General features: G+C 41.2%; 1 protein-coding gene across 11 annotated transcripts in view; it reads left to right on the forward strand.

Annotated features, from left to right (window-relative positions):
• Positions 1-22884, forward strand: part of chl1b (cell adhesion molecule L1-like b) — a 62691-nt gene extending 39807 nt beyond the window's left edge. For 6 of the 11 annotated variants that reach the window (XM_085776451.1, XM_085776453.1, XM_085776452.1 and 3 more), the window contains 19 exons: positions 1195-1326; positions 2361-2501; positions 3425-3536; positions 3789-3955; positions 4036-4201; positions 4332-4456; positions 4800-4901; positions 5520-5717; positions 5956-6026; positions 7424-7646; positions 9110-9225; positions 9501-9705; positions 9838-9960; positions 13670-13849; positions 14969-14998; positions 15848-15919; positions 18992-19123; positions 20082-20154; positions 22457-22884. In XM_085776451.1, the coding sequence (XP_085632577.1) occupies positions 1195-1326; positions 2361-2501; positions 3425-3536; positions 3789-3955; positions 4036-4201; positions 4332-4456; positions 4800-4901; positions 5520-5717; positions 5956-6026; positions 7424-7646; positions 9110-9225; positions 9501-9705; positions 9838-9960; positions 13670-13849; positions 14969-14998; positions 15848-15919; positions 18992-19123; positions 20082-20154; positions 22457-22661 (2573 nt within the window). In that variant the 3' untranslated portion in view covers positions 22662-22884. Of the gene's footprint in view, positions 1-1194; positions 1327-2360; positions 2502-3424; positions 3537-3788; positions 3956-4035; positions 4202-4331; positions 4457-4799; positions 4902-5519; positions 5718-5955; positions 6027-7423; positions 7647-9109; positions 9226-9500; positions 9706-9837; positions 9961-13669; positions 13850-14968; positions 14999-15847; positions 15920-18155; positions 18264-18469; positions 18632-18991; positions 19124-20081; positions 20155-22456 lie in introns of all 11 variants that reach the window. The other 5 variants (XM_085776457.1, XM_085776459.1, XM_085776458.1 and 2 more) reach the window with 2 other exon arrangements.
• The last annotated feature ends 4813 nt before the right edge of the window (positions 22885-27697 follow it).

Below are 27697 nucleotides of genomic sequence, written 5' to 3' on the forward strand. Positions count from 1 at the left end.
GATGAAGAAGTATGAATATAACAAAGAATAGTCCATAAATTCTGTCAGACATATTTTAATATATGACATTAACGGATTATTTTCATTTTTTTTTAGGTTTTTATAGTCCTTGCTTTTTTTTAAAATATTGGACAGTTTTATGTCTTTGTGACACCTATTTAAATGAAACTATCTAATGAACTATAAAGGGACAAATGTCTCTTTAGATGAATTAGATAAAATTGTATTATATTTTATGAACCGAGTTATTACTGAATAAACTAGCCCACTATGTTGTATGTAAAATCTTAAACCGAGAACTAACAGAGTAACTAGTGACTAACTGTGGCTTTCAGCTACGTGTGGTGTAGTTAGAAGTACAATATCTCCCTCTGAAATGCAATGGAGTAAAAATATTTAAGTAACAAAATGAAAATACTCAAGTAAAGTACAGTATGTTGTGCTTGAGCAGCAGTGTAGAAAACTATATTGTAGTGTTACAATCGTAGACTGTATCTAAAAATGTTACAATAGATGGTGTCTAAATCAGAATTTTAAATGCACTGGTTTCAGGACAGATGCCCAGAACCACAGTCCATAAATTCAGACTGATGTATTATCACAGATCTACGATAAATGCACTGTTTAACTTTAGAGTACATTGTTAACCCACTGTAGCTGTGTAGAACAGCTTATAGGCATATCACTACAACCATATGGGGAAAGATAACACCCACTGCATAACATATCAGCCTGGTGATGACTCAGCCAGGCGTGACTGTGGTGTGACACTGGCACTAGCGCTGTCTCCTGAGTAAACCAGGAGTCATCCTGTAGGTGTTGTGTCTGTTCTTGAGATATCCTATAAATAATATGCTCACTTGAATTGTTTCTATGGTCCCTGTTGTACTGAAAAAGAGCCATCTGTTTCAATATAAATACATTCATATGAATAGGATAATATTTGATAAAAAACTTTACACATCTTGAATATAATGTGCCAACAATGACATTGGGGAGAAAAATACAGAAGTGCCTTTGTGTCTCAAAGTGTCTGTCATGTGCCGACCTGTGAATGCAGCTGTTATTGTAACAGGGCTCCTCTATTGAATAACATATTCCTGTCATTCTGTCCTCTCTTTGTACACGCTTATTGTCTTTCTTCAATAGAAACTCTTCAGATTGATAATATCAGACTAACTGTGTTGTTCCCAGAGCCTCCAGAGTGGCTGTTTGAGCCTGAGAGTCAGCTCAGCATGATCGGCTCAGACGTGTTCATCAAATGCTCGGCTAGTGGGACCCCTCGGCCCACTATCACATGGAGGGTCAACGGTGTACCTCTGCAGGGTCAGTCGCACACATTTTACAGTCTTTTTAAATATAAAATGTTGTTGGAATAATCCCAAACTGTTCAACAGCCTGGACTCTTTGCATACAACCAGTGAGACACAGGTGTTTTGTGCAACGGAAGAAAGATCTGTGTTACGAGGATGATAACTGTGAAGGAGCAGATTTTAAACCAAATAACACATTGACTTCTCTTTGCTTTTTTCTGCTCTGCATTATAGTTAGATGCTACTTTAGATTAACTGATGCAAAAAAAAAATAATTCATTTTGAATAATCATGTATTTTTAGCCCAGATATTATTTACCTAACAAAAACAAGTATTCTGTGCTTAACAAGTGTAAAACTACATAACATCTCTAAATAGATTATGGATGATAACATTTGGTTGTGTTCAAATTCTGACCTCAACATAATGGAAACAGTATTTTCTGTGCCATGTTTAATTAAACAGAGTTTATGGAATATTAACTGCAGCAAGAAGGTTAAAAGCTTAAGTGCAACGTCCATGTACACGCACTTTACTTAATGATCCACACAATCCAGACCTTTCTATTATAGTCCCCATTTCCACAGTTTGTAGCGTAGTACCAACTCTTACTGTAACTGCCAAACTGCCAGACTGTAGACTGATGTGTGATTGGGAGACATGCAGGACTGGGGAGAGGACTGGACATTGGGGAGTGTGGTAAAGAGCTGGAGAAACTGGAGGGAAGATGGTTCCACGACATCAGCATCAGGATGGAGAAAAAGAAGTTTGTGGGAGAGCCAAGATGAAGTGGTTAAAGCAAAGGGAGGGTCAGTCAAGCAGAAATAGCAAAGTGTACAGTAGAGTTTAAGGAGCTGTTTTGCCACTTTTTAAAGCACCAACAGCCAGTGGAGTATGGATAAGACAGCAGCTATATCACCGGGTGTGGAAAAAACATCAGCTGCAGATTTAAATGCTGGCACCTGTTGCTCTTTTATTACCTGTATTTAAATATAAATGAAGAGTGTTGTCTTGTTTTGTTGAATGTTAATCTGATTTTATTACAGAGGTCCCAGCGACCAACAGGAAGAGGTCCGGTGACACTATAGTTTTGCATAATGCCAAAGTGTCCGACAGTGCCGTGTATCAATGCGAGGCCTCCAACACCCATGGGAAACTCCTGTCCAATGCGAACATCATGATCATGAGTAAGTACAGCGGCATTTGATTTAGTTTCACTGTGTCGTGATTTTATCAATTTTCGTGGAAATGCAATGTAAAAGTTTTTGCCACAAAAAAGCGGTAGTTTCACTTGTTCATGAGTGAGTGCAGTGAGTCCTTGGGAGATGTTTCAAGCTGGAAGGCCGGCGCTGATGTAGGCAGGCATATGCCCATAAAGCAGTGAGGAGCCCGGGGAAGCAGGGCTGTCTACAAGCAGCACTCCCTCATTCAGGCTGGCGGCTCTCCCTGCGGAGCAACAAGCACCGTTCCCTGACATTTATATGCTAACAAGTTCTCCTCTCAATTCCATACTGATTTCAGTGCCATAAGACAAACATGTGCTGCTTTACAAGTGCAGATAAAAAAATAAAAAAAAAAGACAGAATGCTGCTTTCCTTTGCTCTGCACAAAACGTGGGGAGTTTGTTCTTGGTGACACAGGAGTTAATAAAGCTGGACAGCCTCTGAATGCTAAGTCCCAGCTGCTGTCTTTGTAAACAATTAGGGGAGACAGACCATTTTAATGGGAGGCTGTGGCTACAACAGATAAGGTCCATGCGCCCGGCTAACTCATTATTCCACAGGTTTTTTTTGTTTGTTTTTTTTCTTTGATTTCATTTTAACGTTTACACATTTCTGACAACTTGACAGTTGAATCTTCTTTTTTTTAACACCCAGGAATCTACAATTAACAAACAATAAAAGCACCCTCATTTAACCCATAATTATCTGCCTCATTCCCCTGCAGTTTTATGTGTTTTTAAACACAGCCAAACTGTGAACTTGATTGCGCTCATTGTTGTTTTTGTGCCTCCTAAAAAGCTCCAGGAAAGCACAGCAGTCATCGTTCCATCAGTGATGTATCGCATCGCATGTGATCCATGACTAGATTCTGCTGCTTGTCTTTGCAGATGTAGCCCCCATGATTTTGACCGAAGAGGGCGAGGATTACTCTGCTGTAGAGAGGAAGGGAGTGATAATGCACTGCAAGGTGTTCAGCTCTCCTCCCTCCACCATCACCTGGTAAACACACATCCCTGTCCTCCATCCCACCAGCAGAGAGCAGTAGATCTCAACCGCTCGATGCACACAAGCCTCCTATCCCCTGCTTCCGTATTGATGACCTGCTGTTTCCTTAAAAACAAGCTTGTTACTCAACACTTATGTTCTATTCAGTAACTTTTATCTCATCTCTGCATTTAGACTGCTGCTGTGTTCATATTTAATTTGTTCTGACAGAACTTGGAAACCTAAATGGGTGCTTTTTCTTCCCAGGAGCAAAGATGACTCCTCTGAATCCGTAGAAGGGCCCAGGTTCACCGTCCACGACAACGGCTCGCTGGAGATCTACAGCGTAGAGAAAGAAGACACAGGACAGTACACGTGTTTAGCTAAAAACACAGAGGGGTCGTCCGCCATAGACGCCATGCTGTATGTGAAAGGTAAGCAGTTTTACAGCAAGCGGTGTGTGCTGTTGCTCGCAGACCTTGAGTTGTAAGTAACACGCTCTTGCCTATGGAAGATCCCACTAGAATATCGGGGGCCCCTGAGGACCAGCGGATCTTAATAGGTACCACGGCCCAGCTCTCATGCCTGGCAGAGTACGACAAGTCCTTCAGCAACGACTTTGAGCTCCTGTGGGAAAAAGATGATGTGGAGATAGCCCACAACTACACTGAGAATTCAAGGTAGGACACTGAATTTTATTTTTTTCTTTATTTTTTTTCTCTCTTGCGGCATCGCAGGCTCAATCCCAGATGGGAAGTTGTTCTACTATTCGTCAGTCAATATTGTGTCTCCATCTTCTTCTGTCTACAGATACTTAGTGGAGGATGGTATTATTCAGATTATCAATGTAAGCCACAGGGACCAGGGTGTGTACACATGTGTGGCAAGAACTCCTGTGGACCAAGACATGGCCTCGGCACTGCTCATGGTGTTAGGTGAGCTAACATTTGAACAGTATTTTTGTTCTGGGGCCAGAGAATCAGGGACCCCCAGTGCTGTATTAATGCATAACACCTCCATGCACAGATCAATATATCAGGAAGCCGAAGTAGATCATGAGCATGCAGACCATAGCTTTATTAGTGCAGGACTGTGTCTCACAGTCGCCCTTATGAGATGTCTGGGAGAAACACTCGGAAGCCCACGCAGCTTGTTCCACATCCCTTGACTCTCAGGATGCTTTGATTGAACATTTGTTCCTTTACCATTTTTTCTTTCAGCTGCATAGTTTGATGGGTCAGTGATTTTTCAAATCCATGTTGTTGTGATGGTTTTTAGATGTCCCTGATGCTCCTGAGAACTTGGTGTTATCCGAGCGCAAGGGCAAAAGTGTGAAACTGAAATGGATCCCCGGAGACGATCACAACAGCTCAACCACAGGTAAAAGGGAAGTCTGTGAGCAGATGTCAAGATTCAAGATTTCACTTTTAGACCATATACACAAGACAAGGGCATAGCAGAATTAAATGATGATGCATCCACCTCACGATGTAATTAGTAAAAAAAAAAACAAGGCAGGAAAAATATAATTATTTGTGGAACTACTGACCATTAGATGAAATAAAATGCACATGTTGAATAAGGTGATAAATATACAGTAGTCATGAGTTGCACATAGCTAAAAGAAAATTGCACATATAAATAAATATATTAATGAAATATGACCTGTATAATAAAACAGAGCAGAGAATATTGAACAAGACATAAGAATAATTTAGAGAGCAGCGTCGGTCCACCAGTCCAGGCATATATATAGTTGGTACACTAGCAGTACAGCGACTCTTGCAATTAATATGATATACACATGTTGGTTATCATTGTGCATGCATGCAGTTTGTTGGATACCATCTCGTACGATGTGAATCTCTTATTGATTAATCTGAGCATGAGTTATAATGTGGATTAGTGATTTAGGAGTTTTCTGCACAGTTGGGTTTTAGATAAGCAAGAACCACATCAGTGAGGGACGACTCTGACCGTCTGTCTACCTGTCCACAGAGTTTATCATAGAGTACGAGGAAAGTCAGTGGGAGCCGGGAAACTGGAAGGAGTTGCTCCGGATGCCCGGGAACCACAACTCGGCCGTCCTCAAACTCCACGGCCACGTCGACTATCGCTTCCGCGTGTCTGGACTGAACTCTGTAGGGAGGGGTCCTCCCAGCGAACCAACAGAGAGATACAAAACCCCAGCAGCAGGTCTGAGGCGTCCGCCGCTCATTGTTTATTATGCTTTCTGATAAGGTCCTCCAGGCCACTTGAGCTGCCAACAGTGCTGCTCTGTGAACTTTAAAACACTCAGACCTGCTACATAATTGATTCCACTCTTGTTGAAAATCTGCTCTCTTATGTGTGTGTGCATGTGTGTGCGTGTGCTTATTTCACTGGAGATTTCTTCCACTATGCCAACAAAATCTATATTCCCTCTTTTCTACAGCCCCTGACAAGAACCCAGAAAATATCAAAATCGAAGGTCATTTGCCACATGAAATGAATATCAACTGGGAGGTAAAGAGAAGAGTTTGGTCTTTTATTATCGTCTTTCTGCTAATTGTGCAATGTGGGCTACGTTTACACAGTGAATTATTCACATCTACTACAGTTTTTGCAAGTCAAAGAATTTCTCTAACAGAACATAGATGAAGTTTTATCAATGTTTCATAGGCAGTTACCAATAGCAATTTAAGAAATAGGAATGTCCCACTTTTGATATTTCATTCCGTGGTTCAGATCTTTAGAAAAGCCATTTCCTGGGATCACTGTGAAAGAGCTCCTATTGAAAGCTGCTCCTTTCCTTTGATTAGAAAGAGAAAAGGAGGGCCATGAAAAGGGGAATTTTCTTTTAATGTGTACAGTAATATATTCAGCTTTATTGTAGAAAGATGAATCTCTCCTTCACTTATTATCTGCTTGCCCTGTCATGGTAACGTAACCCCCGAATCCTGGATTCATGAGCTCTCCCACTGTTAATGATTTGCTTTTGTGGAAAATGGTATCTCATTCTATTTCTCACGGTCTGACTTCTGTGGGGAGATAAATCTTTTCATCTACGATGATGTACGTAGCCCTATATCAAAGAAAAGCCTCGCTGCGAGACCAGGTCAATTGTTCCATTGTTTATTAGATAGCAGGATAAAGCAGTGCCAGTGCTCCACGCACAGTTCACTGGCCTAGCTTGTCATTTTAATCCCACAGAGGCAGTGACACTGAGCAGTGAAATACAAGAAGCGTCTTATGCAACTGTGAAAGTCTGCATGAAACCCTTCTCATTGTTCTTGCTTTTCATGCCTTTGCGCCAGCGCCAGCCACGGCAGGAGACGTTACATTTTTCGGGTCGTCTGTCTGTATGAACATACACATGTCTGTCGGACCCATTATCGTGACCATCATATCTCAGAAAAGCTTTGAGGGAAATTCTTCAAATTTGGTGCAAACGTCCGCTCGGACTCAAAGATGAACTGATTAGGTTTTGGAAGTCAAAGGCCAAAGGTCATGTGCTTGTGACTGTGACAAATCAGAAATTCTCAGAGTGAATTTCATTGCATCTGGCGCAAACATTCACTTGGACACAAGGATGAACAGACTAGATTTTGGTCAGCAAAGATCAAAGGTCAAGGTCACTGTGAACTCAGAAAACGTATCGGGGAATAACTCCTTATTAGATTTATTACAACAAAATTTGATACAAATGTCCATAAGGATGAAATATTACAGTGATGATACATTTTATATCCAAAAGGTCAAAGGTCAACTTCTTTGTGGCATCATAACATTCAGCGAAAACACTTCAGTGCTGTAACTGAAGCACAGAAGGAGAGTTTGTGACCATACAGTATTCTGCAACTAAACATGGCAGAGGCAGTAATTCTGCTGTATTTCTGCTTTCTTGTGTTTCCATCATTCAGCCCTTGTTGCCCATTGAGCACAATGGCCCTGGTCTGGAGTATAAGGTGAGTTACAAAAGACAGGACATGGAGGAAGACTGGAAAGAGCACATGGTGAAGAGACACTCATTTGTGGTGAAGAACACGCCCACATTCGTCCCCTATGAGATCAAGATCCAAGCCAAGAACCATCAGGGCTGGGCCCCCGACCCCAAGATAGTGACCGGCTACTCAGGAGAAGACTGTGAGTAGATGACATTTCATTGAAACTGTACTACTTTATAATAATGCAAAGAAATAACACCAAACTCTGTAGTTCTCTTTATCTTTCGTGTCTTTTAACAAATTTATTCGGTTGTCCTCAGTTCTACTCTCTTCAGGGCATCGGTTCTAATAAACTGTATACTGTATCACCTGTCAAGCAACAAACAATAGACAAAGAAACTAGCTGGTGAGCATGTGGAGCATTCAGATGCTAAGGAGTCGGGTATTTCTCTCAGGAGTTGGTGGACCGTGATACAGAACTAAAATAAGAATGAATAAAATATACTGGACTTCCATTCATCAGGAGCCAGGAGACACACATCAGAATGAATGTTCAGTGATTGAAAGAAAAGATAACGCAAACAATTATCTCCCTAATGTCAAAAAGCTAGCAAGTATTACTTCTAAACACTTAGACGTAGACTTATATTACACAAACAAGCAACTTAATTACACTCAGTTCTGCATCTTTAAAACATTATGATGCTGAACTTTAGAGACAAACTAAAATGAAAAGATGATACTTGTTAGAGAGACCTTTGTAGATTTTCATTTAATTACTTTCTAACAGAAGAGTAGGAAGCTGGAAATCTGAATTTGTTGCTATTTTCAGTGGGTATCTGGACAGCATATAATATAATATAAACTTTATTTCAGACACAGGTCCATATCACAATCAATATAAATAGTACAAAAATAAAAAATAATATATATAGCATATACCCCTGATCATATTTTTGGAGTTTACTGACATAAAGTTAAATGGTTTCTGGGTATTAGAGGAAAGAATTTCACAAAACTCCCACTCACCTCTTGCATCTATTTGGAGCTGCCAAAGTGCAAAGTGGCCGCTGTTGCTTTAGGATATTTGATATATGGAGAAAGTTGTGGCTTAATTAAAATATGTTCTCCCCTCTTTGCTTAACTCAGCTGTCAGTATTCAGGTGGACTTTGTGAAATGATTTTCTATTTTGAAAGTTTTGTCTTGAAATTTCGAAGAACTTCCTTTAGGAGTTAAAGTTCGACTTTGAGATTCAAGGTTGTGCACTGTCGCAGTTGCAGTTTCCCCAGAGATGGAGTCTTTACAGAGCTTTACTCTATTTCCTGTGTGCAGTTTTCTTCTGGACTTGTCCCCAGGAGGTCACCTCAGGTCATGAAACGCCTCACTGTTGTTGTTGTTGTTGTGTCCTCGCTCAAGTGTGGTGTGAAATTGCAGTATTTACCTCCTTTAGTGTAGTTGATAATAGGAAGAATCCTTTAGTGATTGATTGATCAATTTATCCCCAGTGTCTTTTCCTATAAATACAGTAGGTGATCTCTACAGTAGTTATCTGCTGTTGAGTTATTTCCAGGATCACAGTTGTAAGTCCTGCCTCACTGCTCTGTGCTCCCTGACTTTACTCTCAGTTTACTGTAGATTGTAATGTGTGTTTGCCTTTGCAGTTCCCTCTGCTGCGCCTGATGATGTAGCTGTGGATGTGATGAACAGCTCAGTGGTCAAGGTTAGCTGGACGCGTGTACACAAGGACAAGCTACATGGACATCTGGGAGGCTACAGGGTAATACCTCAAAAACAGACCTTTGCTTTTAGACACAGTTTAAAAGGAATGGCCCTGACCTTGCTCCAAACATTTGCTCCTCTCACCCCACTCTGTCTCCTTTACTTGGCCGGCTCGATGTTTTCCTTCTCACACCAGCAGATAAAAAAAAAAAAAAAACAACAATAACTTATTTAGCATCCTCTCATACAGTGTAGTGTCTAGTGTGTGTGTTGTACAAAGTTTGATCAGTCTCCTGAGGATGGCTCTGTGTATCTCTCTCTCTCCTGACATAGATAAACTGGTGGCGTCTGCGGCGTCTGGTGGACTCCAAGAAAAGCCACGGAGACAAACACACACTGACGTTCCCCGGGGACAAGAATCACGCTACGATACCGGGACTAACGCCCTTCTCCGAGTACAGCCTCATTGTCATGACCTTCAACGGGCGGGGAAATGGCCCCGGCAGCCATCCCGTCAACTTCAAAACCCCAGAGGGAGGTAGGATTGTGGAAAAACAGCATGAAGTGTATTGATTCACAACTACTGAAGGGAAAATCTAATAATAGCCAAGGAAACTGCGTTGGAGAATTCAACTGCTTACTGTGTGTATTACCTTCTTTGCCCCCACAGTCCCTGAGAAAAATCCTGTTTTCAGGGTCACAGATGTACAGAGGCACACTGTCGCTCTGGTTTGGGCCCCGCCGCTGGAGCCTAATGGGATTCTCACCGGGTACCTCCTCGAGTATCAGCTCAGTACGTATCCCTGCGCCTCGTGCTCATACTTAACTAAGTCCGATATAATGACGATGCCCCCTTCTTGCCACTGGGGGATATTGTTTTTTTCCCTTGTGTTTAATTGTGCTTACATAGCTCTGTTTGTTTCCAGTCCGTGCTCTCATATGGAAAAAGAAATTAAGTACACAGAAACACAGGCTGCATATTTCAGTCTGGCAACACCGACTGCATTTTAGAGACCTAAATAGCTTCCCTGTTTTGAATGCACAGCCTCTGCCTCCATGTAATAGAGACAAGTAAGTCAGTGCAACAACTCTGGAGTGTATGGGTAAAGGAGGGCGGTTTATCTTAGGCTCGCTGGTGATTGTCTAACCCGTGATCCTCAGCACGGAAAGGAAAATCATTGTGTTGCTCTAATAGGGCCCAGGTCATAGTGAGGTCAGAGCATCTGTATAGGAAACATGTCAGGGTGATGTCTGCTGGCCCGTGTGTCACAGTCATGGCTCAGCTCCTGCTGACCAAGGCCACTGTGTCACCGTCTGTCAGGGTCCAGGCATACTGACCCCATACTGTCCGCAGGGGGACATCTCCACCATAGCTCACAGTCTCACGGGATACCGTCACCCAACACATCCCATGTGTGCACACACTTTGCTCGTCCTTAAACAAAAGTCATATAACGAAGCTAATGACTAACTCCCAACAGCATCTTAGTGCCACATTTCCCGGCTAATTGAGTTTGATTTGGCGGCTGCACGAGAGGGCCAAGTGTCATACGGTATTTCAGGAGAGGACGTTTTCATTGTGCCACGGCTATAAAGCTGATGGACCCTTTGAAGTGTGACTTTTTTTTCTTTTTTCTTTTTTTTTGAAGTCCCCTTGAGGGAAGTCATGTGCGAAATGTTGAGTATCAGTGTATCATCAGCAACATAAGTGGAATATCAAGCTGCAGCACAGCTGTTTGGAGGCAACGCCCACCTTCATTCCCGCCTTTAATAGCTTCACATCTCACAGGTTTCACTCTCGTAACATTGTGTAACACGCTGAACCCGGCTTTGACTAAACTGATTTGAAACTACAGATTATCTTCTATTGGCAGTTCACTGAACCCATGTGAGGATTTTCACCAGTGTTCTCTAAATCACTAAAATTAATTTCCAAATGTAAAGCCTTAATATTCCTTCCTTTTCCTGACCAAAAAGTGGGTGGCTTGTAACACGCAACCACATGGTGAGAACTCAAAATGCAGGTCTCAAAACAGAGCAATTAGAGACACAATCTCTATTACAAGCTTGGTCGATACACAGTGGGTCAATCAGGTCAGGCAAACAAATCCAAAGGGTGAGGTCAAAGACTAGGTTAATGAAGGAAGTTTACGGCAAAGACAAACACAGAGAAAAAGACAGAGAAAATGAATGCTACAACACCAGAAAAACTGTCACAGAGGACTAGGAGCATACAGACTTTTAGGAGGCGTAGTCAACAGGACACAGGTGCAACATCTGTTAGGGGTGTGGTCGACAATCACAGGCGCAGGAAACGATGGCAAGATGTGTGAATGTGAAACAAGAGGAAAGGTTGGACGCACCAAAATAAAACAGAAATTGATTAATATATATGAAACACAGATAAAAACGTGACCTAGGTTTCAGGACAGACATGACAGGCACATTCACATGGCTGTGAAGAGCCGCTTATTTTTCAGCAGGCTAGTTGCAGCATTGTCAGGTTAACGTAAGTGTGCCAGTTAAGTTAAGATGTGGACTCACATGTCCATTCTCTCTTTGTAAAGACACCTCTCCTACCTCCTATCTTCACTCTAACGAAAGATTTTTCTTTGTCAGTTACAGAAGGCAGTTTTCACCTCCACTCCAAGTGTATTTTAATACTGAAAGCTGAAGAATTTCTGTGAAGAGTCTTGTGCTATTGTGTATTCATGCAGACTGATCTTGCTGAACACTAGACCATTTTACTGTATACTGTACCAGATATACTAAAGAGAAAAAAAACATGTGTGGCCCAAGTGAAGTTTGATCTGAAGCACAAGTAGGAGTTCAAAGTGACCTTGGCTGCAGGTCACTCTGTTTTCTTCCCATTCGGCGCTAACTCACACTCAGTTTCAGCATTGCGGAGCCTCGTTTTGACTCACACCACACAAGGCCAACCGTATTTGGCCCAGCAGGCTGAAGAATATTTGGAAATATTCAGTGGAAGAGCCAAAGTGTGCAGCCTTCAGCCAGTTCACTCTGTCAGATCATGTGCACCAGCTGTCAGGCCTGAGTGTTTGTGGATAAGTGAGAGAGCAGACACACAATGTTCGCAGCCTCGATTGCATAATTCACCGACGATGGATCGCTCTCTACCCTAGAGACACAACAAAAAAAGATCATGATGTCTGATAACAGTGGACGGTATCCAGGCAAAAAGAGAAGCGACCCGATACATCCTTGTCATTGTTTGCTACCACAGAGACACAGCAGCTCTTTCACGACAAAGGTCACCTCAACACCTGGTGTGTTTGTTTTTGTTCCATTGAACATAAATGCCACCCTCTGACCTCCTGGCCTGCTTTACGTAGTGAAAAATGAGAGATCGCATCACAGTGTAGACAGAGAGCAGATAATAACATAAAGACATACTGGTTGAAAATGTGCAGGATATATGTGTATGTTTGTCAAATGGGCCATTACAAAAAGAAAAAAAGAAAAGAAAATAACAGCTTGCCTTGTGCAAATATTATGCAAGTCAAAAATAAAAGTGACATTTGCTTTCTTTGGCTTTGTTGAAATGTCTAATAATAATTCATCTAATTACTAAATAGCGGGCACCAATCCCAACACATATAATGGGTGGAAAAATTGGATGAAAATGGAAAATTACACAGTGATTATTGATATACAGTGCTTTTGTTAGCGGAGAACAAAATATTGGGGTAAAACAGGATGCTAACATGTTATTTGGTTTGAAACTGATGTGATGGGAAAATATTGGGGAAATAGCTGAGTGGTGCCTTGTGGTGCTAACAACAAAGCTGCCAAATACATGTTTTTCTGTCATTTCACCTGAGCTAATGGCTGACTGCAGTTGTAAAATAATGCAGCCACTGTTACTGTAATCACAACAAAGACATGTCAGGTATATTGGATGTGTGGTGGGGTTATATGTGTGAGGTAACCCTAAACCCACTAACCCTAAGTCCCAGGGGCAAGGAGTGAGATCACCACCGATGCATATACAGATAACATAATAACGTAAAACTAAATAAACCACCACACAATGACATGGTTTCGCTGTGTAAACCAGTGTAACCCTAAAGGTACCTAATATTAACAATGGTATGATTTTTTTAAACGAGCAATATTATCTTAATGTTTTTAATATGTTTTCCTTTTTTGAAAAATGGTAAACGCTTTGAACAATGCCAAAAATTACATGGAGAAAATTGGTAATGTGACCCATGTACTGTATGCTCTTGTTATTCTATTGAGTGAAACTGAAGAAGCCTGAGGATGTGTTGATTTTTCATTTAAGTTATTTCTGCAGCCACCTGATCACTGGTAATGGTTGCGCATAGGGAGTTATACTGTATGTGCTGTGTGAGACAAAACAACACCAATGGACCCAAAAAAAACAATATTGTCAGGAAAAAGAATTAGAAAACAGTGTAAAATGTTCATTTTCCCTTGATTGTACATGATGTGGTTTTATTTGATTTCTTTACATCTAGTCAACGACACCGAGGAGGTGGGGCCGCTGCAGACAGTGGACATCAGCAACCCCGACATCACCCAGTGGATCCTTCGCGACCTGGAGCCCGTGAGCAAATACAAGTTCTACCTGCGCTCCTGCACCACCGTGGGCTGCGGGCCTGTCGTCAGCGACGAGTGCACCACCACCCTTGAAACAAGTGAGTGATTGGAGGGGTCCAGAGAGCAAACGGCTGGGCGGTGTATGTCTGGATGGGCTTGTGGGTATCTGAATGGGTGAGCGAGCATGTTGAGAACACAGACGAGCTTTGAGGTGCAGAATTGGCTCGGCATGAATTCAAGCTGAGCGAACAAGGTGACAAAGCCATTTCACGATTTCAAAATGGCATTGAACTAGCAGAATATGATATATGCTTGGGCAGCCAAGCTTTTCATATCTCCATGTAAGTAATTTTTGTGGATAAACAATTTCATATGGGTGTAGTGGAGGTTTCCATTTGTCACTGTCATGAGAGAGCAAGTGCTTATTGATTGGACAGAGAGCGCAAGCTATGAAACAATCAGCTAAGAAAGAAAATTGCTTTTAGCAGGAGGGAAACTGCAGGTTTTGATACTGAATTGTATAATCATGAAAGAGTTGCTGGGTAAGTAATCATAATGAGCCAGCTCGCACTATATAATTTTTTTTTCTTTCGATTACATGTAATTTGTGGAGGACTGCACACTGTACCTTTCAGCTGGCCTCAACTCAAACCAAGTCTCTGTGAGATTGTGGGCAGCGGTACGAGTGATTGGACGGGAAATGAAACAGGAGGGCTGGACGTTTCAGTTTCACCCAAGTGTCATTAAAAATCCGACCGCAGCAACAGATACTGTCAGCGGAAATAATAGGGTGGCACACCTAAAGAAATTAAGTGTGTTGTTCAAGTTCTGTTAGGCAAAATACAAAACTTAATGTTGAAACACACAGCAGTTGCTAAAAATATGCCAGTGATTACTTAGCGCTGGAGAAGAATCACAGAATGAAACTTAATTGGCTCTTAGGGGTTGTTTATTTGCATGCTGAAAAGCCGGCAAAGTGATTACAGGGAGGAAGACTCATTTTTTATGTATTGAATAGTAATTGTGCAGAGCTACGTTACATGTGTGTGTGATAACTCTACAGTCAACAGTACGTTTATCACTTACACCACTAATGCTTCTGGCATTACCTTTTTATTAAAGTGTGTGTGTCATAAATGTGTGTGAACGTGTTACCGTCTGCTTAGAAATGCAATGTTTGTCCTTTCTGTCATTTTCTTTTTTTTTTTTTCCTGCAGCTTCCACTTTGGCTCCTACTGTTGGTCTCAGTATGTAGATCTGTGTTTATGTAGAAACTGTGGCCAGTCATACCTGCACACACAATCTGACACTGCACTGCAGATACTATGTATTTCTAATTGTGTGTGTTGCTATGACATGTTTCACGGTATCAGTAGCATTAGGGTAGTAAGCAAGTGCATGGATTGGATGCAGAAATGTGTACGGGTGCGGATGCTCTAGGCCTGAATAAATCATCAGCTTTGGAGTGTCGACCAGCTGAACACATTTTATTTTCCCTGTTCAGAATTAAAAAGTGCTAAACACTGTGCTCCTCTGCAGATAATTGACCTTGTCTGCTGTTTGCCCTTGCCATCAGCAGAGAGCACTCTGATGCCTCCTTTCATTAGAAAAATGTCAACTTCTTCTTAGATAAAGTTTGTGGCTTTCTCGCTAATAGCAATGGTAATGAGTAACCTAATTATAAATTCATATTAATCTTGGCTCATTAGTGACTGTAAACGAATATTGACTTTTATCCTAGCAACAGCAGACTCATAGAACATGTCTACCAACTCAAGCTGAGGAAATAAATGATGCTTTAAGAGCCAAACCCAGGAAGAAGATCAGACACGCCACACATCCGTCCCTCTTCCATTTAATGATGTACAAAAAGGAAATTAAACCTAATTTAAAAGGCAAATTAAAATCCCACCATCTCACCTTATGTATACAAATGTAAAATGTTTGTTTTTGTAGATTATGTTTTACTATAGCCATGTAGTGACTAATATTAGACTTTAGCTGAAAATAGGATGCATGCTAACAGTAGAACGTAGCACCCCCCGCCTCCCTGGGGTTCGAGCACAATCGATAACCACGACTGTCTTTTTTTTCAGGCAAGTCAGCTTCCCCCTCACCTCCAAGCACTCGAAAGTCCCCAGTGACCAAACCCACTCGTTCCACAATAGGTAGAGGAGCCGCAGCACATTTTGACACAACAAGCATCAAACCGCAGAGACAAACAAACATGAAACAATAGACACTGAATATTTTGTTCGAACATTTTCACAGTGACATGACAGCCCGTAGAGCTCCCCGACTGTCGGCTCAAAGTAAACTGACAACCCAAAAACAAAGATGCAAAAGTAGCTGTGTATCGCTGTGTGCAAGCTAATTCGCTACTTCACTTATTTTTCCTCGATAGTTTAAGTTCTGGGTTCCCAGTGCAACAACTGCAGAGGTGTAAGGTAGCAGCTCCATTTCATTGTTTGTTATATGACAAATGCATGCTAATGAAAAATCCGGTTTTAATTTCTCTGCTGCACCACAGGGAAATCTAGGATACTAGATCTATCCTGATCCAACAGTGGAGCTGCCTGAATGGGACAAATATGTCGAATTGTCAGTGATTGATTTGTTGGGCCTCAGTCCCGTTGTACAATGCAGCGTATTGACCCACCAGCCACCTGACATTTCCATGAAATCTTCAAGTGGGTAAACAGCAATACAGCCCTGGGAGGAGAGTGTGTCCCAGGGCAGCGTCTGAGCTGAGAGCGAGGAGAAACGTCCTCCTGGGCATTGATAGGGAGGTGTGAGCTCAAACTGGGAGAGTGATATTTACAGGACACTGAGATAAGTGGATAAGTGGAGGCTGTTGAAAGCTCCTATATCAGAATATTTGGTCCCTCCTTATAAAAAAAGAAAAAGAAAAAAAAAAAACTCTTGACTTTGAAGGGGCGTCTTCCAGGGCATCAGTGTCCTGCTGGGTGAGCAGCTGCTTTCTGCAGCAGTTAATAGCAAGCTGCGGAGTGTGGTGACAAAACGCAGCAGCCTGCCTTGGGATATTTTTAGTTCAGGGGCCTTTGTCAGTTGAAGTCATCGCACAGCTCCAATAATTGGAATTACCATAGTTGCAGACTAATCCATCAACATTAGTCAGAGAGTGTCATTTGCAGTGGTTGGGACAGGCAGCTCAGACACAGGTGTCCTTGTGTGCTGAATTATCACCTGAGCAAATAATGCACCTGAGCTGGAGACACAGCAGAAGATTTGCATGTTTGCCACGGGGAAATGAAGTGGATTGTGCTTTGTTGACTCGCTTCAACAGCTGCTGTCAAATCATACTTTTCCCATACTAATGATGCACATCATTCACTACATTATTAGATTTTTTTTTTCTCCTGTCGATTACCAAAAGGCCACATTACATGTCGGAGTTAGACGGCGCTTTGAATTGCCTTCAAAGGAAATAACATGAAAACAAAGTTATTAAAACCCATAAATAAAAATAAGCAGGACTATATCTGTCATTGAAGACAATGACTTCATGTCCTCTGTGTTATTCCTGCTAATTAAATAATGCAGACAACTCTGCCTGATATCTAGCTAATTGTTTATTTACCTTCTAATAATTAGTGTTTTAACAAGCAAAAATTGCCCCAGGTTCCATTTTCCATTAAATGTGAGGATTTTTTTTCTATTGTAAATTCATTATTTAAAAAAAAGTATTTTGGTTTTGGGGAAAAATGAGAAATTTGTAGATCTTCTTTCATCAAAGAAAATAGTTATTTCACTAAACATCTTCAAATTCAATTGTTTCTAAGGTTGGAAATATTGTAATAAAGGAACATTTTACCCTAGGGTAGTAGTAACGTACCAATCTGGAGAGGGTTTGTACGGTATAAATAAAACAATATAAATAAAATGATAATTGAATATTCTGTCTGACCAGCCTTTTTTGTCAAGTGAAAAGTTTTTCCTAAATCCTGGCTACAGACTTAAGTAAACTACTTATTAATTAGTGTTGGACATATCCGTCTGTTATATTACAGCACAGTTATATAAGAACATACAGAAACATGCTTTTGATTTTAAACCCTTTAAGATTGCAGCAGCGGCTAATTTAGCTCTGCAGGCTTAACTCATCTCCATATCCACGTTCCTTACTTGTCATGTGTGCTGCTACGCTCGACCAGTGTCACATTCTGTCAGATGTAATTGATGCGCCCTTACAACAGTGTTAGGAAACAGAGGAGCACGCTCTGCCCTGTCGTAGAAGGTGAAGAGCAACATCCTTCATTGCACGGTGACAATACTCCTAACTGCTCCATGATGGCCTTGACCTTTTCTGTCCTTTACAGTCCTTTACTAATCCTTCCTCAATGTTTCTCTCCGCTTCTCATCTTCTCTCATTTCTTCCATCAGTATCTGCCCTGTCGAACGTTAGCTCCGCTGTTAGCGACAGCTTTGCAAATATCACCTGGATATGTGAAGGGGAGCACACAGAGTTTTATATTGCATATATGAAAAACCGTAAGCTCATGTTGTCCTTTTTCCTTGTTAGTTTTTGGACGTTGTTTGAGTGATTGAAGTAGATTCTGTAGGTGAAACATCTAATAACATTGGCTGTGTTGTGGCTACTTTGGATTTTTGTGATTTTTCTTTCATATCTACATTAGATTAGACTAGTTTAGTCCTCATGAGTACTAACCCACCATGATCATTCACCCTCTGCACAGGTGATGGTCTCTGGAAGATTTCAGAGGCCTTAAACACCTCTAAGACTTTCCACATCATTGACGGGCTTGAACCTGGGACTGAGTACACTGTGCGTCTTATTCCTAACAGAAGGGTTGAGAGCTCTAGTATATTTGAGGATGTAATCACGACCAGGTTCACAGGTGAGGCTATACGTAGGAAATAGCTCAAGTTAAAACAAGATAGTGGCAGAAATGATTGACCTCTCAGTGAACAGAGTACAGGTGCACCAGTGCACCTCAAGCCGCGGAGCGTGGTTCTTTGTGATGTCGCTAGGATTTAGACTCGCTGAGAGGAATTACATTTGTACAGCGTCCCGTACTTGATTAATTAGACAAGCAGGATTAGCTGTTTAATATTAATATTGGACCGTTTCCATCAGCGGCGTGCCCTACCACCTTCTGTCTTTGCATCAGATAGGCTTTGTCGATGTAAACATTCAATCAAGTCTCCTGATGAAAAGGCCAAGGCATGTCAAAGTCATTGGGTATTGTTCTCCTCAGGTCTGGCCAGCATCCACGGAGGAATATCCACCCAGGGCTGGTTTATCGGCCTGATGTGTGCCATCGCTCTCCTCACACTCATTGTGTTGATCGCCTGCTTTGTCAACAGAAATAAAGGAGGAAAGTATTCCGGTAGGTGCTCACTCACAAGCACACACACTTCACCTCGCTTGAATACTAATTGCAGCATCATTATATTTCCATTCTGGTTGTTTGTTGCTAGGAGAGAAATTATCAATCATCCTTGAAGCCACTGCAGGAGTATGTAACCTGATAGGTTGTATTTTTTTTTTGCCCCCGAAGCCTCAAAATTATTTTAATGCAAATTTATACATAAAATAGGCTGCTGTATTGATAGGAAAATGAGCCTTTTGCACTGTATGTCCAGCATTTGAATGTTGCATTATTTAGACACGCAGCTTTTTCCAGCAGCTATCCAAACAAAGTGCAGCGCACAGCGAGACGAAAAATGCAAATGCTGCACGCGGGGTGGCTGCGCGGGGAGCAATGACATAAGCTCTGTGGTGTGTCCCAGTGCTATCCCTCCTGTTGGGGACATGAGAATCCTTATCAGCTTTATTATTCACTGCTAATGGCCATCAGGTTGTCGTCTGGGCAGCCATCGCTTCACTCATCAGCAGAAAAAGAGCGAGGCACAGCTCTGTCCTTTGTTTTCTCATTAAGTTCTCATTATCGCCCGTAGCTCCGACAAAATTTTCTTTCATTTGCCTGAGCTATGTGCCTTTTTTTTTTTTTTTTTTTGTTACACCACATATATACTGTGTTTTTTTAACCGTGAATGTAAGGTTGGTGTAAAAAAAATAAATAAAAGCATTTCAGTGAAAATAAAAGCTAAAGTTCTATATAAAACTAGGTTTATATTTGAAAAAAAAAAGATAAAAAATGAACACTACAATAAAAATTTTTGCAATCTTCGCTTTGGCTTGCATTGAACTTTCATCTGGTGAATAAGAGCAGGGAATAAGTAACTGAGAATCAAACAATGCTACCAGTCAGGGGACACAGTGATCTTCATTGGCAGGAGTCTCCTGAGGTAATCACTGATATCTTCTCTTCATTTTGCGAGCAGTAAAAGAGAAAGAAGACCTTCACCCAGACGTGGAGTCCCAGGGCATGAATGACGACACATTTTGCGAGTACAGGTAAGCATAACCCCTCAGAGCGCTATTTCACCACCTCACTGCAATTCACGCGCAACACCGTATGAATTTCTTCTTCTCCTTCTTCTTCTCCTTCTGGTGCTCATTTCCATCTTCTTCTCTGAGTAATTCTCTCTGCTTTTTTCCTCTTGCTGAAAAGACAACCCAACACGAGTCAGGTTCACGTGGAGCCTCACACTTCCGTTTGATGGACGGAGTAACTGGAATGTATGTGATGAAGAGCAGTAGCATCCCCGAGTGTCGTCGGATTGTTAGCTCCTTCCCCTTATAGGCCCATTGTGAACTTAGACATGGTGTTGTGTTGGTGGTAGACAACGTGGTAGACGCGTGCATCATAAACGGATCAGCAGTGCCGTTCAGATTCGGCCATTTTCTGTCCTTATGGTGCTAAACGCAGGCAGCCCGGCACACAGCGGGATGCTAAAACCAATCAGCGTAATTGAAAGCAGCTCATCTCCAGGGCAGTAATATCTGGGCACGTTTCATTAATCCTGTAGTTGTCCAATTCATATCAGTCCACTGCAGTAGGAGTCCCCGTCTAATCCCCCGATCAGTGGGATCTACACACCACAACGCTGATATGATGAGGTTAAAAGAGGCTCGGTGTGCTGGGGTTTATGTTTTGTCAGGCTGACTTCTTAAATGCTGCTCGCACCAGCTGATCTTAAATCTGTCACTGAGTGTGAGTGGTAAGCACTTCCTGAGTCCGTAGTAACTACTGTAGTAATCAGGTCACACCATTAAAACGCCAAATTACGTGACAACTTCCTAGCTAGTAAAAACCAATCGCTCAGAAACATCTGTAGCAGTGTCACTTTCAGGGGGACAGAGAGTTCATTAAAACTTAAAGGAACAGTTCAACATTTTGAGAAATATGCCTCTTTGTGTTGTTGCTGAGAATTTGATTCGAGCACTGACGCCAAGCTCATCATCATCTGTCCGTTCAGCAGGTCAGGTTAGCTTAGCTCAGCACAAAGACTGGAAACAGCTACTTTTTCGTGGCTGGGATCTCTGCTTGTTGCCTGGCAACCTCACAGAGATGACAAGAGGAGATGCAGGAAGTCACAGTCCCCAGCCAAAAAATTGTGACATAACTCCAAATAAAACTGATTCATACCTACTTCTGAAAATGTTGAACTTGTCCTTTAACTGGTCCTTTGTAATTGTATGTATTTTGTTTTATACCGGCATGTCTACATGGAGAAGTATGTGTGTTCTCAGTCACAGAGAGGCTGCATGATTTCACTTACACTTTGACACAGTAGGCTACTGTGGTTAGAGCCAGTGGAAACAGTGGGCAGTCACAGGCACAGTGTTTGTCACACATCTTGCCCTGACTTTTTTACTGATGACCTTACACTGTTTATTTAGAATAAGTTGGACTTTTGCGCTTAGCTAATCAACTTTATTTTATTTTTTTGTGCTTTAAGTTATTAATTTCAGCAGAATTGTATCTATTGTATCAATTTAGATGTGATGTGTTGGGTTAGGTGAAGGTGAAGTACAGTAGTAATAGTAGTATTAGGTATTTATTTTTAACCTGCAATATAAAGGGGTTATACATGGAAAGCTTGGACTAGTTTTGTTAGCTATTAGTTGCTGAGTGTAGATAATTAGTAATAACTCATTCCCAGTAGTTTGTGTGTTGCAGTCTGTTTAAATGTAGGTAGATAGTCCCTTGATTGGTGCTGTAGTGGTTGTGGCTGTGCTGGAGTTGTTAGTTGATGATCTCCATCCTCTGTCCTTTGTTGTTCCCTGTCCTCTGATTTAGTGGGGTGTAAATTTGCACTTAGTAATCACTCATTATAATTAGGCTCAGTTACAATTTAACAACAACTGGCACAGCCGACTCCTGACTGACAGGAAGCTCTTAATGCTGTATCGAGAAAGTAAGTTACTTATGAACCAAATCAAATAAAAGTACAGACCATTTAATAGCCTCACAGTTAAAGTGCAGTTAAATTACAGAGCCACAGCATGTGCAGCCTGAACATCAGCACCGGTTTAATGTCCTGTTCAGTGTCTCACTTCTGTCCTAGTCATCACTTTGTCAAATGTACTGTATTCACATATGTACAGCAAAGTGATTAATATCGTCTCAACATGTGCAACTGTGTGATTATTTCCCATTGGTCATCCAGAAGTAAACACCAACACCAGTCACACAGTCTCATCGCACAGGCAGTGATTGCTGAAGCCTGCACGCCCGTCCTCTCCAATAAGCCGTAGAGTGAAGCCATGAGTGAAATGAGGTGATTCTAAATCCACTGTGCCTCTCTTGCAGCGACAACGACGAGAAGCCACTGAAGGGCAGCCAACACTCGCTGAGCAGAGAGATCAAAGCGGGGGACAGCGGGGACAGTCTGGTGGACTATGGCGACGAGGACGTTCAGTTCAACGAGGACGGTTCTTTTATCGGCGAGTATGCGGGGCGAAAGGAGAAGAGAGTGTCCGCCGAGATCAAAGCCACCATTCAGACCCCAGCATGAGGAGCGGAGCCGCCATCCGTCCTCCCCTGGACACCGTTTTCATTAAACCTGCTGGGAGGAACAAATGAAAGAGGAAACAGACATTATCCATACCGAGCACAAGATTTGTGTCAAATGTAATGCGTCATTGCCAACTGCACACTGCCATTCTCATTTTATGAAGCTCTGTTTTGTCAAGTTGCAAATGAATGACCATTACTAAATAATGTGTATATATAGTGTATATTCTAAGTGTGGAGTGTCTTTTTTTTATAATTATTATTACGCAAACATTTAGAGAGCTTGGATTTTCTTTTCTTTGTTTCCCTCTTCCATTACTTCAGCTGCAGTACTGTTTGTGCAAAATGTTAGGAACATTTCATTCACTCCCTATTGCACATGGTTTACATGCAGCTTTGCCTCTGATGTCATCTTGTAGCAGACCACACATGAGTGGGGATATCAAGCTGATATTTTTCAAGTGGAGCAAATATTACTGACCTTTTATATCTGAAATGGATTCATTAAATATGATGTACGATGTGTATAAAAGTTGCTTATTAACTTATTTTTCTCAGTGGTTTTATACCTGACAAAATAACAAGGAATTTGACATATCATTTCATATCATAAACATTGATATTTGAATTGCCCTGTGATGCTAGAAGAAAATATAATTTAGTTGGTATGCCTTGTTATGAACATTTAGATTGGACATTTTACACTATTTTCCTGATTTTACTGTAATAAGATCTTGTAGTGTAAATCAATAATCCACATTTTTATCAAAATATTCAAAGCGCCTTGAATTAAAAGTATAGTAAAGTATGTTGTAAGTATAATTACAATGTATTCCAGTTTATTAGAGGTACTGTTTCAAATGGTGACATTTTCTCAGATTTAGTCCCCACAGAAGGTTTTAGTTTTTACAAGTGGCCATATAAACTTGAGAGGGACAGTTTGGTATTTTGGAAAACACAATTAATGTTTTATTGTAAGAGTAAGAAAAGAAGATTGATAAAGTCCAGCAGCAGGTTAGATTATTTTAGCATAAATACTGGGAAATAGCTAATCTGGCTAAAGGGAACAATGTTCTCCTCCCTACCCCTCTGAAATTCACTGATTAACATGTTTTTAAAAAAAATATAGCAAAAAATAACTTTTTTCTTCTGTATTTATAATAAGATGTCACAAGTTAATCAGTGATTAAGTTATGCTAATTGGCTGCTAGCTGTTGCATCACATTAAGCTCTTACCCCTGACAGAGTGGTATTGATCTACTCCTTGCAAGAAAGCACATGAGCATGTTTCTCAAGAAGCCAAACAAGCCTTTAAAAGGGGAAAACTCCAGTGATTTAGTGTTGCATCTCCATGAAGTTGAAAGATTTGACATACTCAAAGAAAGACTGTTGCAGCAGAAGCCATGATATCCTGACTGTCATCCCTCAGCATGGGTCCCTGGTCAGGCTCCAAAACAAAAGTGGATCACAAATTTTTCTTAATGCAACTCAATAGCGTCTTTCACCAGAAACTTTAGGATCTTTCTAACTGTGGACTTTAAAGCAGATTTCTGTTTAATTTTTTGGTGTTAACACTGCAACGTCACCAGAGTTACCTCTCTAAGTTGAATCCAGGACCACAGACAACATTGTATCAAGTGGACACAGCAGTGCTCTGTCTGATCAAAACACTTATTATTATTACTTTTAATAATGTAAGTTGATGGAGTGTCCCTTGAAGAAGAAAATGCATCATAATTGTAATGACTTTTTTATAATCAGATTACTGTATTCTGGTTGCATATTTGATATCTACCAATCCTGCTGATCCAATATTCTGTAAACATGAATGTTAACAATCCTTACTCTGTCAATTCCAGTATACTGCCATTCAAAACACAAACATGATGCTGTTCGGGAATTAACATTAGAAGGACCATGATCAGAACAGTCACAACGTTTTGTAAAACTTCAGCCAGTGCATGGTAAGAATTGTTAATTGGTGTTTTTTGATGTCATTAAATTGCTTTACTTTCCTACTTCTAGTAATGGTCTGACTACCTGTCTGGTCACAGCCATCAGTGACAGAATATTATTAATGTGTTTGATGCCTTCTGCACTGCATGGAGAGCCCCCATGGATGACCAACTAAATCCCTGTCTTCATCTCCTGTCTGCAGTAAGATATGAGTGGAGGGAAAGCAGTACCTGGAGAAACATCCCAGTTCACTCTGAATAAAATGGCAGATGTTTGACAGATTGTTCCCACTCAGAGTATGACTTTAACAAATGTCGCACCAGGGTCAAGTCTCTGTCTGAGTTGAGCATCTTGTTTGATTACTTTAGCTGCAGGAGAGAATCATGAGAAATCAAAAGAGTGGGCTCAGACAGGCGCTGGATCAAGGAGCGAGAGCTGTAATCATGTCTGATGGTTGATAGTATGGAGTGAAGAGTGTCACTGCGAGGGTTCTCACTGCGTGGGTCACATCTGCCTCAAATACCCTCTCATCACTCAGCCAGGTTTGCTTTATCTGCTGAAGTCACAGGCTTCGGTTTCAACATGTAGGACCTTCAGGTGTTCAGAGTGGACCCTCTGATAGCTGCACGGGACATTTTCAACAATGTGAGCAGCTGGATGTGTCTCGACACATGCAATCAATGTTGGGGGAAGCTACTTACCGAGGATAATTCTCCAACATGATAATTGCTCCTCTCTGACAAGCTGTACACACAGTTAGAGACACACATTAAAGCTTTGTAGAGAAAAGTAGAACTAGAAGGATTTGTCCGGAATTTTCAAGTCTGTGTTATAGTAAAACCTATAATTGCATTAAAGTCATATATTAAAGCAGAAGTAAGTGATATATTTGTGTTAATATAAGTCTTAAATAGTTATATCTTCCGACAGCAATCACTTACATAGAGTGTTTGGACTGAAACACGGGTCTGTCAGTCACTCTGCTCTGCTCTGAGCCGAGGCAGGGCTGTGTGTGCAGCCAAGGGACACCGTGAATGTGGCGACGTAGGGACGAGGACTGTTATGGTGCGTTCAAGGAAACTCGTATTTTTCCGACCGTGAAGCCGTTATAGTGACTTTCACAGGTAAAACAGGTCGGAAAAACACGAGTGGGTTGCCTGGAACGCTACAAAGTCGTAAGTTGTGACTTGAAGCTGTAATTTACGATTTCAAAAGCCTGCCTGGAACGCAGCATTAGCGAAAACGACCGGACCACGTACTTCTGCTTTAAATCAAGTCATCAATTCAAAAAAAACACAATTTACCTTTCAACATGGATGTGTATTGTGACTGACATGGGAATCTGTTCTATTTCATACTTATGTCATCTTCCTTGTATGAAATTTGTGGTTGTTAGCTTGTGGTTCTTAATCACACAGTCATAGCTATTTAAAAAAAAAAAAAAAACACTTCCAGAATGGTTGACTGATAATATTTTTTTTCCAGACCTTGCTGACTCAATTTACAAGCAGCGTGTCATTTTAAAGGGATAGTTCACCAAAAATTGAAATTTCACTCATTATCTACTCTACTACTCATGTCGACTAAGGGCTGGGAGAAGTTTCAGAGTTATCCGTGGCTTCTCTGAGTTACAGGGGGTCTCGGCGTAGCAGTGCATGTCCATATAACGGTTGCAAATGGATAGCAACTGTCTTTGTAACAAAAAGACACACCAAAAAACATCAAAATACCTCCATGCTGCTCGTATGTAATGTCCGTCTTGCATTGAAGCCCCAAAATGCGAAATTCTTCCGAAAAAAAGTAAATAAGTCTATATTTCAAGCTTGTTTTGTAGCCGAGGCTCCTCTTCCCGGAAGAGGACAGACCCTGGTTCTTCCAAATTGGACGAACCGGGAAGAGGAGCTTCCGCTACAAACAAGCTTGAAATACAGACTTATTTAATTTCAACTGTTAATGTAACTCAGAGAAGCCGTGGATAACTCTGAAACTTCTCCCAGCCCTTAGTCGACATGAGGGTGAGTAGATAATGAGTGAAATTTAAATTTTGGGTGAACTATCCCTTTGAAGGCTCTTGACAGACTTTGTAACAGCTAACAGCCAGGTGTCCAAGCTCCTTCATAAGGTGCCTAGCTGGGAAAACCCTAGATTTCATGACATCCATAGTGGTACAACATGCTTTAAAATGTGTTTGCTGAGGGGAACACATGGTATGAGCAGTTAAACACATTTCTCAACTCTGTATCTTCTGAGGATGAAGCAAATTGGGTTGATTCATGGTGCAAATTGACACTAAGACAAATATGCAAGCTGTAAATATTGCTGAGGTCTGAATTCAGTCAAAAGCTGAGTTAAACACACGGAGGCACACTCCCACTTATCATTCATACATAACGTACTAAAGTAAAGTTGGTGCATTGGCAAATAAACACAAACTATCCAGCATTTCAATATTTGCAGGTGATAGTCTTTCTGTCCCAATACTCTGATACGTAATGATCAGCTTCATTTTGCATTCACTGAATTATTCAGCTAACTATAAACTACAATATAAAGAGGCTAGCATGCCTTGTGGCTATAGCCTGGTATCATTCACCAAGATCAAAATTGAAATGCAGATGTTGTGTTTGGCCAGTGGAGGATTGATGCTGAGGAGGTCTTAGTCCTTGTTCACAGTAGCAGCCACATAGTTCTTCAAGATCACTGACAGCAAAATTCCAGGTAGCCTACACTATGTCAATGTTTACACACTGCAGAGCTTGTCAAAGACAGTGAAAAGTTGAACCACAAAAGTTTTAAAGAGTAGAGGTAAGAAGGTACATTTCAGATTCCTGGCATTAAGAGATCGGTTTTTAAGATTCTTTTTGTTTAGTTTTTTTCCGTTAAGCATTCAGCATCCACCACCCCATAGGTGTCCTGTTGAATGGTGGCGCTTAGGCTGCATGTTGGATAACAAACTGGATGTGGGCTACTTTTCATTCACGGCAGTTACAGTACAACAGATTCTTGCAGTGACAAGTTTTCACAGAGGAGAAAAGAAGCAAAAATAACCTCAGAGTTACAGAACCACTGCTGCAGCATAAT

Source organism: Trachurus japonicus, chromosome 5, assembly GCF_045865225.1.
Source record: "Trachurus japonicus isolate A0001 chromosome 5, Traja_1.0".
NCBI classification, from domain to species: domain Eukaryota; kingdom Metazoa; phylum Chordata; class Actinopteri; order Carangiformes; family Carangidae; genus Trachurus; species Trachurus japonicus.